At 45.8% G+C, this 12,103-nt stretch overlaps 1 protein-coding gene across 1 annotated transcript in view; it reads right to left on the minus strand.

The window, feature by feature from the left end:
* CAPN9 (calpain 9) overlaps window positions 1-12,103 on the minus strand; it is a 56,155-nt gene that overhangs the window by 14,414 nt on the left and 29,638 nt on the right. Inside the window, exons 9-12 of the mRNA XM_002760907.6 lie at window positions 9,810-9,970; window positions 8,620-8,777; window positions 8,249-8,457; window positions 2,008-2,044 (exon numbers count right to left, since the gene is read on the minus strand). Coding sequence (XP_002760953.5) covers window positions 2,008-2,044; window positions 8,249-8,457; window positions 8,620-8,777; window positions 9,810-9,970 — 565 coding nt within the window. The remainder of the gene's footprint in view (window positions 1-2,007; window positions 2,045-8,248; window positions 8,458-8,619; window positions 8,778-9,809; window positions 9,971-12,103) is intronic.

Consider the following 12,103-nt stretch of genomic DNA (forward strand, 5'->3'; position numbering starts at 1 on the left):
TCCTCACAAAGCCTCCTTAGAAGGAGAGATTAGAAGGACTTTATCGACTGGACCTGTGGAGCCCTTCTCCACCCCATCCTGTGGTCCCCTAATCTCCCTGCCTTATCTGTTTATTGCAGTGCCTTATATGCTACCATTAGACACCACCTAGGTTTAGATATCTTACAGATGAGGAGGGTAAAGGCCCTGACCCCGACCTAAGTCAGCTCCTGGCCACTGGGTTTTCATGCTTGCTGCACTTCTTCTAGCTTACCTCGTACCACCTTGCACTAGAATGACTTGCTTCATTGATCTGTTTTGATAGATGGTAAAATCGTTGAAGGCTAGAGTCTGTTTCTAGTACTAAGCTCTGGGCTTGATACATAGAAAGAGCTCAGCAAATGTTTTGGGTGTTTTTTTTGTTTCTTTGTGTTTTTAGCATTATTAAGAAGCTGTGCCCCAGCATGGGGCAGCAAATTTCCTCCTAAACGCCGATCTCTGCGGACGCTGGGTACGTCAGACTGTTCCAGCTATAGTATGTCAGTGCCTTGTGAGTGTCCTCCAGCCCTTGGACAAGGGTGAAACCACCCCCAGGTCTCCCCATCCACATACACACAACATAAGAGAGATGTAATGTGTTACCCCGATTCCACAGTAAAAAAATCTCCCTGCCTCTGTGGTTTTCTTTTTATTTATTTTTCTTGAAATACAATTAGGCTGGATGCGGTGGCTCACACCCATAATCCCAGCACTTTGGGAGACTGAGGTGGGCAGATCATGAGGTCAGGAGATCAAGACCAGCCTGGCTAACATGGTGAAACCCTGTCTCTACTAAAAATACAAAATTAGCTGGGTGTGGTGGCGCACGCCTGTAATCCCAGCTACTCTCGAGGCTGAGGCAGGAGACTCACTTGAACCAAGGAGTCGAAGGTTTCAGTGAGCCAAGATTGCACCACTGCACTCCAGCCTGGTGGCAGAGAGAGACTGTGTCTCCCCTCAAAAAAAAAAACACAACAATTAAAAGATAGTCTACACCCTTCAGAAGTGGCAGCCTCCTCCTCCTCTCAGGTGGAGTTGGTAGTGTGGAAGTTATTGAATCAAAATGAAGTCACTAATGTTAAGAAAACCCTGACAATTGGGAGGCCCAGGCGGGTGGACCACCTGAGGTTAGGAGTTTGAGACCAGCCTAGCCAACATAATGAAACCCTGTCTCTACTAAAAATACAAAAATTAGCTGGGCATGATGGCAGGCACCTGCAGTTCCAGCTACTCAGGAGGCTGAAGCAGGAGAATCACTTGAACCCTAAAGGTGGAAGTTGCAGGGAGCTGAGATGGCACCACTGCACTCCACCCCTCAAAAAGAAAAGAAAAAGAAAACCCTGACAAATAGAGCTTGGGAAGGTCAGAAGGTTCTCATGCTTATTTGCCTGATAACAAAAATATCACAAAAGGCTGCAAAAACCACAACCTTTCACAGAGGCCCTTGCAAGCTTACACGAAAATACTTCTACCTCTGCTCAGGAACTGCCTGTCCAACATCGGACTGGGCTCACCTTTGCTATTGATCTTTATAGCCAAGGATAATTATTTCAAACAAGTATGTCATCCTTCTCATTTTTTCCCTTTAGAAACCTTTGTCAGCCCTTTACCCACCCAAATATGCACATGGTTTACTATGGCGTGCATATTCCATTGCAGTGCTTTTTCCCTCGGATAAATACCTTTTCTTTTAGAGAGTGTCTCTGTGTTTGTTATTTCAGTTGACAGTAGCACAGAGAAAGATGACATCGAACAGAACTTTATACCAGGCACCCACCTCGCTCCCACGCCAGGTCCCGTCAGGACTGGAAGAGCACACACTAGAAGACGCACAGCTTGGTCTCCAGGAGGTTAGAATCACAGAGGCTTACTTGATCATATATAACCATTCCCTGAACTTCTGAGTTTTATGTAATACTGTGATTAGATGGAGGGTTTCCAGAACCATCACCTGAATCCTCTACTCCATAGCAACATCAGAAGACTCACCTCAGGAAGGTCAATGTCTACATTTCCATCCATATCCCTGTGGGGGCAGAAAAACACGCTGCCTTAATTATAGATTACCTTCTCATTTGTATCTGCAGAGCTGAGGAGCCCAGAGCTGTAGGAAGTTTCTGTCCCACTGAACCCCTTATTGTTCAGTGATGTTTATAATTCACAGGGTTTGCAGACCCCATACATTGACACCCCTACCCTTAGCCATGCTTAGTCAGACCTTGCCCAGAATGCAAATAAGAGGGACAGCCATTATGTTAGGCCATTCTTGAATGGCTGTGAACAAATACCAGAGACTGGGTAATTTATAAAGAAAAGAGATTTAATTGGCTCACAGTTCTGCAAGCTGTACAGGAAGTACAGTGCTGCCATCTGCTCTGCTGCTAAGGAGGTCTCAGGAAACTTACAATCATCGTGGGAAGTGAAGGGAGAGTAGGCAAATCACATGGAAAAAGCAGGAGCAGAGCCAGTGGTGGGGGGGAGTTGCCACACACCCTTAAACAACCAGATCTCATACAAACTCACTATTGTGAAGATAGCACCAAACCACGAGAGATCTGTCCCCATGACCCAAACACCTCCCATCAAGCCCCACCTCCAACACTGGGGATTACAACTCAACATCAGATTTGGTGGGATACATATTCAAACCATATTATTCTGCTGTGGTTCCCCAAATCTTATGTCCTTCTCACACAGCAAAATATAATCATGCCTTCCCAATAATCCCCCAAAGTCTTAACTTATTCCAGCATTAACTCAAAAGTCCAAAGTCCAAAGTCTCATCTGAGACAATGTAAGTCCCATCCCATCACCTATGAGCCTGTCATATCAAAATCAAGTTCCAAGATATACAAGTTCCATTGTATACTTCCAAGATACAATGGGAATACAGGCATTGGGTAAACATTTGCCTTGCAAAAGGCCAAAAGAAAGGGGATACAGGTGCCATGTAAGTTTGAAACCCAGCAGGACAGTCATTAAATCTTAAAGCTCCAAAATGATCTCCTTTGATGCCATGTCCCACATCCAGGGAACCCTGGTACAATGGGTGGGATCCCAAGGCCTTGGGAAGCTCTGTCCCTGTGACTTTGGCTATTGTCATGGGTTGTTGAGCGTCTGTGGCTTTTCCAGGCTCAAGGTGCAAACTGCCAGTGGATCCACCATTCTTGGGTCTACAGGATGATGGCCCCCTTCCCACAGTTCTGCTAGGCAGTTCCCCAGTGGGGACTCTGTGCAAGACTTCAAACCTCACATTTCCCTAGTAGAAGTTCTCTGTGAGGGGCCCTGTCCCTGCTTTTCCCTAGGCACCCAGGTTTTTCCGTACATTCTCTGAAATCTAGGTGGAGGCTGCCAAGCCTCATTCAGTCTTGCACGCAGTGTGCCTGCAGGCTTAACACCATCTGGAAGCTGCCAAGGCTTATGGGTTGCACCCTTGCATCCTCCGAGGCAGTAGCCCAAACTGTATCTGGTGCCTTTGAGCAGAGACTGGAGCTGGAGCAGCTGGGATGCAGGTAACAGTATCCTGAGTCTGTGCAGGGCAGTGGGGCCCCAGGCCTGGCCCAGGAAACCATTTTTTCCTCTTAGGCCTCTTGGCCTGGGCTGGGCTGGGCTATTGCTGCGAAGGTCTCTGAAATGCCTTTCAGGCCTTTTCCCCATTGTCTTGGATCTTAGTACTTGGCTTCTTTTTAACTATGTAAATACCTCTAGCAAGTGGTTGCTCCACTGCCTGCTTGAATTCCTCTCGAAAAAGCTTTTTCTCTGCTATATAGCCAGGCTGCAAATTTTCCAACCTTTTATGCTCCACTTCCCTTTTAAATATATATGTTCCAACTTTAAGTCATATCTTTGCTCCCACATCTGAGTTTAGGTTGTTAGAAGCAACAAGGCCACATCCTGAATGCTTTGCTGCTTAGAAATTTCTTCTTCCAGATACTTTAAATAACCACTATGAAATTCAAACTTCCACAGATCCCTAGGGCATGGACACAATTCAGCCAAGTTCTTTGCTAAGGCATAACACACATGACCTTTACTTCAGTTCCCAGTAAGTTCCTCATTTCCATCTGAGACCTCAGCAGCCTGAACTTCGCTGTTCATATCACCGTCAACATTTTGGTCATAACTGTTTAACCAGCCTCTAAAAAACCAGCCTTCCAAACTTTTCCTCATCTTCCTCTCTTCTTCTGAGGCCCTTGAACTCTTCTAACCTCTGCCTGTTATCTACTTCCAAAGTCAGTTCCACATTTTCAGGTAACCTTATAACAGTGCCCCACTCTTCTGTACCAATTTTCTGTATTAGGCTATTCTTGTACTGCTATAAAGAAATACCTAAGACTGAGTAATTTATAAAGAAAGGAGGTTCGGTTGGCTCACAATTCTGTAGGATTTACAAGGAAGCATGGTACTATTCCCTAGAAGTTGACCTGGTTCCTTGACTTCTAGAGGGTCCTAGGAGCCTTGTAATCATGACAGAAGGGAGAAGAGAAAACAGTCATATCACATGGCAAAAGCAGGAGAGCAGGGGTGGGGGACATGCCACACACTATTTGCAAATATCTAAAGAATTCACTCACAATCACAAGGGTAGCACCAAGCCATGAGGGATCGGTACCCATGACCCAAACATCTCCCACCAGGCCCTTCTTTGGGGATTACTATTCAACTTCAGATTTGGTGGGGACATATAATCAATGTATCAGCCATCACCAAGAATTTGTGCATTCTGGATTTATGGAACTAAAAGAAGTTAAGCCAGCAGCCATTCCCTACTTCTTTGATGCACTTTAGTAAGGGCAACTGATAAAGTGTTTTGTAGAATAGTAGCACCTCCCACAAACAGAGCAGTTTCATTACACAGTTACTCTCCAGGAACTCTGCATCTTCAAAGGAGACCATTCAGCCTATTGGGTGGTAAACAGTGGGGGGGTGCATTTTAAAAGATTACAGAACCAAAAAGACCATGTTTTTTGAGATGGAGTCTGACTCTGTGGCCCAGGCTGAATGCAATGGCATAGATCTTGGCTCACTGCAACTCTGCCTCCTGGGTTCAAGTGACTCTCCTGCCTCAGCCTCCTGCACCTGCCACCACATCTGGATAATCTGTGTATTTTTAGTAGAGATGGGGTTTCTCCATGTTTGCCAGGCTGGTGTTTAACTCCTGACCTCAGGTGATCTTCCTGCCTTGGCTTCCCAAAGTGCTGGGATTACAGGCATGAGCCACTGTGCCCAGCCTAAAGACCACCTTTTGAAGCTGCATCCTAACTCCTTCCTCTCCTCACACATGTAAATTCCTGACTCCACCGGCAGGGCTCGGGAGGGATGGGTGTCTGTGCGCTTATTTTAGGGAAAAAGAGAAAAAATTATGCAATCATGTTTATTTTGCTATTCAACTATTTAGGGAAATTTGTAGTATTTGGATAATAGTAATATTAAGAGGAGGAGCAGGCTTCAGCTTTTGATAATGCTAAAAACATTTGGAAGAATACAAAGAAAAACTGACACAAAGTCAAAGGGAATACAAATAAATAAGCATTAACATCGAATGAGGGTAGTTGTCCTCATTCCATGTCCTCCCTTTCCTCCTCATCCCCTGGGCATACAGGACACAGCCCTTTCAGAACTCTTGTTTGTTTGATTAGGACCCTGTCTGAGAGCTAAGCCAATGCAAACAAAGCTCAGTGTGAATTTCTCTTACCAAGCTACAGAGCTGATTCTTTTTTTTTTAGACAGAGTTTCGCTCTTGTTACCCAGGCTGGAGTGCAATGGTGCAATCTCTGCTCACCGCAACCTCCGCCTCCTGGGTTCAGGCAATTCTCCTGCCTCAGCCTCCTGAGTAGCTGGGATTACAGGCACGTGCCACCATGCCCAGCTAATTTTTTGTACTTTTAGTGTGATATAGCTAGCCTAGAGTTAGAACCTGTACAATGCCATTTAATAAAGAACAAAACTGTTTCCATTCTCCTCACAATGACTGCTAACCTTGGCTTCTGTAAATTGCTAGATCATGTGCAGGATGCAAAGTGAGGTAAAGCTGCATACCTTCTCTTATCTGTAAATGCCAGAATTGCTGGCCTTTGTTTACCAGAGTAAGCACCCCCAGATACTTTCATCCTGGCGCCAAGTAAATAAAAATCAATGCATCCCATCCCTACCCAGACGATGTGTAAAGGAATGTTAATCTCAGCATCTGTGATCCCCTTAAATAACAATCAGAATGTCAAATAGTCCCCTGGACCTCTAAATGTCCGGAACCCCCCCACCCTCATCTCCGCCCAGAAGGTGATTTGAATCCACTGGCCCTTGGAATGTCTGAAGCCCCTCACCCCATCCTCTCCCCTCACCCCCAAGGTGATTTTACGGGTATAAAAGGTCTTGTCACCCTCTTTTACAGGGCCACAGGTTGGAGAGACGTGATTTCTCCGTGGTCGCTGGCAATAAACCCTGCAATTTGGCATACTTTTGTCCTGGTGTTGACTTTCTGTGCTCAGTCCGATATAACATTAGTAGAGACAGGGTTTCACCATGTTGACCAGGATGGTCTCGATCTCTTGACCACCCGCCTTGGCCTCCCAAAGTGCTGGGATTACAGGCTTGAGCCACCACGCCCAGCCAGAGCTGATTCTTATGCTCAGTATCATAGCAGATTAAAGTATCTTGTTCAGAGTAAGCTTGAGTATGGCATTTGTTTTGCTGTGAACAAGTTACCTTATGCGTGCCACTAACTCTGAGCTCACCCCACTAATGGGAGAGAACAAGAGGCATGGCACTGGCAGAACCTGGGTTTCTGTCTCTTGTTCTTGCCACCCATTAGAGATGCCAATCTACATGGATCTCATACAGGGTACTTTGTGTGAACAGATACTAGGATATTCATTGTCACCTTGTACTAGTATCTGGGAGAAGGCTGGAAAAAAATCCTCTGGCGGAGTGTTTAAAACTTAAAGACTTTAGGGCTGGGCTCAGTGGCTCACACCTGTAATTCCAGCATTTTGGGAGGCAAAGGCGAGTGGATCACCTGAAGTCAGGAGTTCAAGATCAGCCTGGCCAACATGGTGAACCCCATCTCTACTAAAAATACAAAAAAAATTAGGCAGGTATGGTGGCAGGTGCCTGTAATTCCTGCTATTTGGCAGGCTGAGACAGGAGAATCACTTGAACCCAGGAAGCAGAGGTTGCAGTGAGCTGAGATTGTGCCATTGCACTCCAGCCTGGGGAACAAGAGTGAAACTTTGTCTCAAACAAAAAAAAAAAGAAAGAAAGAAAAGAAAAGAAACTGTCCTGCCTTGTTTCTCAGGTAGGTAATGGAAAAGGGAAGAATGCAGTCTTGGCTCCAGTATTTCCCGGGTGACATCCGTGTGAGTAAATCACTAAAAGAAGTGGGATTCTGAATGGGAGTTCACTCATGATTTGGCTCTCTGTTTGTCTGTTATTGGTGATAGGAATACTTGTGATTTCTGCACATTGATTTTGTATCCTGAGACTGCCGAAGTTGCTTATCAGCTTAAGGAGATTTTGGGCTGAGATGATGGGCTCTTCTAAATATACAGTCATGTCATCTGCAAATAGAAACAATTTAACTTCCACTTTTCCTGCCCTGTTGATGGGAATGTAAATTCGTTCAACCATTGTGGAAGACAGTGTGGTGCTTCCTCAAGGATCTAGAACCAGAAATATCATTTGACCCAGCAATCCCATTAGTAGGTATATACCCAAAGGATTATAAATCATTCTATTATAAGGACACATGCACACCTATATTTATTGTGGCACAAGAGCAAAGACTTGGAACCAACCCAAATGCCTATCAAAGATAGATTGGATAAAGAAAATGTGGCACATATACACCATGGAATACTACACAGCCATAAAAAAGGATGAGTTCATGTCCTTTGCAGGGATATGGATGAAACTGGAAACCACCATTCTCAGCAAACTAACACAGGAACGAAACCCAAACACCACATGTTTTCACTCATAGGTGGGTGTTGAACAATAAGAACACATGGACACAGGGAGGGGAACATCACACACTGGGGTCTGTTGTGGGGGGCTAGGGGAGCCATAGCAGGCGGTGGAGAGGTGGGGGAATGATAACATTACCTAATGTAGATAACATGGGGATGGAGGCAGCAAACCTCTGTAACAATCCTGCAAGATCTGCACGTGTACTCTAGAACTTAGAGTATATATTTAAAAAAATGGGACACTGGAAGCTGTTCCTCTGACTCACCGGGTAATGGCTTTCTTCTCTGAAAAGATTCTCAGACAGAAATCGGCTTCCTGGTGGGGCTCAAAAGTGCTGGGAATCAGGATGTAATCCCCAGGGGGCAGCTTGAACCGGTCGGAGACTTCTCTCAGGTTGATGAATGTCTTGCTTCTGGCCTGAGAAGCGTGGTATCTGAAGAAGTCTTTGTTGAGGTGTTCGTCTTTGTCAGGGCACTGCAGTGGGCAAGTCAGGGAAGGGTTTCCTAGGGAAGTTCCTCCTGACTTTCAGACAGGGTTCATGGACTCCTGGTTGAGTCTTAGGCATGAGACCGAGGAGGAGCTGCGAATCTAGAACTCAGATGGAGAACTCTGAAATGCAATGTGGCTCCCACCTACCTGATAAATGGCATAGCCGATTGTCAGCATGTTGGCACCAAATCTCTTGAGTTTCCTTCTGTCTTTCTGCATCAGGGCTACAAGGAAACTACACTGCTCCTGCCCCTCGTCTTTCTCAGTCAGAGACAATTTTATTTGTGGATTGGTCCAAAAGGTGTCTGTCATTTGGGAGAGGTAGATTATTTTCCCTTTCTTCAAAGAACCCCACAAAGCACACACACACATCCACACACATGCACACACACACACACACACACACACACACCCCACATCCACCCTCACTATATATTTTACGCAACATTTGAAAGTAACATCTTTTCTCCCTGTTCTAATAAGTCCTCCTATCCTACTTTCGATAATCCCCAAAAAGAATACAAAGTAACCTCTCTTTCATTTTCACCTTCTCTTCAACCATTTCCCCTGCAGCTTTTTAAGGACATTCTGGGTCTAGTCTCCTAAAGTTTGTTCCATCGTTTTTATTTTTCCACTTCGTATTTCAAAGGAGAGTGTAGTGAACTTCTGGCTGTCCCCCTAGCATCTACTTGCTGATGGGCAGTTTGAGTAGGATTGACCTCAGCACTGCTCCAGCATGAATTCCTGTTGGCCTGTGCCAGTCCCTCTTGCCACAAAGCCAATCAATGCATAGCATTCACTGGGCAATATTTGTTCAAGGAATTTCCAATAAGAGGGAAGTTGAGGACTTTTGTTTGATAGCCCCTAGAAGCTCTTGCTGTTCATGTGAATGAGGGCTCAGGAAGCCCTGGATACTGCTGCCAGCCCTTCTGTGATTATAAAGAAAGCCAGACGAGAAAAGTCAACACAGAAAAGAGGACAGAGCAGTGAATTACAAGCAAATGCAACCAGGGCACTGACAGGGATGTATCTGAAGCCCACCCTACCTTCCCTCTGAGCTCTTCAATTATGTGAGATAATCCTTTCTATTGCTAAACTGGCATGAGTCATGCTTTCCATTGCTTGTAATGGAAAATGACCTAAGTGGTAAAACAAAGCAGTTACCCTAAAGCAATTCTTATCCAGCTAAATCTGCGCAGCCTTCTTTTCCCAGTCACTTTTGAAATCTTATTGCCTGTGTTTCAGGCTTTCTCTGAAGACCCGGCCCTTATCCTTTGGTGTCTCTGGGTTGGAATGGACATTCAGGAGTGGCAGAGAGTGACAGGCAGCCTACCTACCCAGGAAATTGCGGCAGCCCCCAGCCGTGGAGCCACGAACCCAGCTTCCCTGATGAACTGTCACCTCCCATTTGTGAACCGTGTCTTCCTCCAGGACATCAGGAGTAAGGTTGCAGATCTCCACTTTGTCAAAGTGGGCCTTGAAGTCCTTAAATGCCATCCTGCAACAGAGGGAGAGACATGGGGCACAGGAGGGCGATGATTACTCATCCATAAATCATCTAGCTCCTGTCTGCAAGGGGTGGGGGGCTGCAAGGTGGGGGGAGATGGAAAATTTTTTTAAAGTAAAATAAAGGTTAAAAAGGCAAAAACGGGTAAAAATATAGATTGATTATAGATGCTGAGTGCTACAGAGAAAAATCAAATTGGGCTGAAGGATGGGAGCGTAGGGGTGGGACACTATTTTAAACAGGGAGGTAAGCGAAAGCCTTACTGATGGGGCACCACTGAGTGGAGAGCTGCACTACCAGGTACTGGGCAAAGCAGCTCTTTTGGGAGTCTAGGCAGATGGACAACCAGGCCCTGAGGCAGAGAGGTGCTTGGAACACCACTAGTCTGACCTCAGGCAGTCTCTCAAACGCTGGCTTAGTCTACCTCCTCCTCCTACACAGCAATGTGATGATACTAATTCCAGATCTCAGCTTTCCTCCTGTGGTTTTGCTCCTCTCTTGTAACTCCCTAACTCAAAGCCCCCTGTACTTCAAAATTCAAAGTTCATCTGTAATTTCTAATTTGACAGCTTGGGAATCTCTCAAGCCACCCTGCATGTTTCCCACAAATCTGGGGAACTTAAACCCTCTTGGTTCCTGAGGCAGAGATGGCTGCATTCACCAGCGCAGGACCGCACCCCACTCCTTCCATTTGGAGGTGGGAAGTGAGCAGCGATGTGTTTACTTGAGTCAAGGTTTTTAGAAAGCGGGAGTGTCTTCTTCAATTTGTCATTGAATTCTTCTCTTCTTCTGGCGGCATGCAGATGACCATGTGACCCTAGAAGATGGCAGTGCCACGCAACAGAAGACATTTAGGTCTCTGAATCGCTGTGTGAACAGAGTCATGCACAGAACGTGAACATCCCCCCTGGACTGTCACAATGAGTGAGAAAAGAACTTTCTGTGTTTGAGCTTTATACATTTGGAGCCTATTCACTACTGTAGCTAGTGTTACCATGAGTCACTGGTGCCTTGAATTACGGAACCGCCATAGCAAAGTTCTAAAGTGTGTTAGCAGTTGGGCGGGAGGGAACATGGCACTACCGGAGCTGGAAAATGGATATCTATGTTGTGCTGTGGTAAAACTTTGGGTAAATCTGCTGCGTGTTGTCATGGACTGAATGTTTGTGGCCTCCCCTAAATTCATATGTTGAATCCTAACCCTCAGAGTAATAGTGTTAAGAGGTGGGGCCTTTGGGAGTGACTAGGTTGTGAGGGTGCAGCCCTCATGAATGGGGTTAGTGCCCTTATAAAAGAGGCCCCAGAGAGCTGCCTTGCCCTCTTTCTACCATGTGAGGACACAGGGAGAAGCATCCATCTATAAATCAAAAATAGTGCCCTCCCCAGACGCGGGCTCTGCCTGTGCCTTGACCTTGCACTTCCTGTTATCTAGAACTGTGAGAAATAAGTTTTTGTTCTTTGTCAGCCGCCCAGTCTATGGTATTTTGTTACAGCCGCCCAAATAGGCTAAGACAACTGTCAAAATACGGAAGGCGGAACAAGTCACGACTGAGGCTATGCTCTGTGGGAAAAGAATGGAAAAAGCTGGAATATTCATGGTTTGGGTTGTTGTGTTTTAAAAGCTGTTACAAGAAAGAGACGAGCTTCCATGAGAATTGACTGGCTGGAACACATGGAGGGGAACAGAGCCAGAAACCAGAGACTGGGTCTTGCAGGGTTAAAAGGGCCAACTTCTAGATCCAAACAGGGAGAAATAAGACTGAAAGATTCTGTCAGAGATGAAGGCTCAGTACAAATTTCTTCAATTAAACAAAGAGATTCAGGCCGAGGGAAAGTCCACAGTAGAAATGTTTCCTTCCCACTCAGGTCTTTAGATGCCCTCAGGGCAGCTGCCTTCAAAGGTCCTTCTCGCTAAGGTGGGCGTGGAGGGGATGGACCCTGTGAGCTGCAGGGTTGCCTGTCTTAAAATTCATGTGTAAACCTGGATCACAGAGCTCCAAGGAGGGGCGTGAGGCTGGACACCAGAGGCTCTTCCTCCATTAAATTGCAGGAAACCCCTGAAGACTCTTCAGCAAAATGAGAGCAGAGGTAAGCCCCCACCAAGACAGGAAGGAGATTAAATTT

This window comes from Callithrix jacchus, chromosome 19 (genome assembly GCF_049354715.1).
Source record: "Callithrix jacchus isolate 240 chromosome 19, calJac240_pri, whole genome shotgun sequence".
NCBI lineage: Eukaryota > Metazoa > Chordata > Mammalia > Primates > Cebidae > Callithrix > Callithrix jacchus.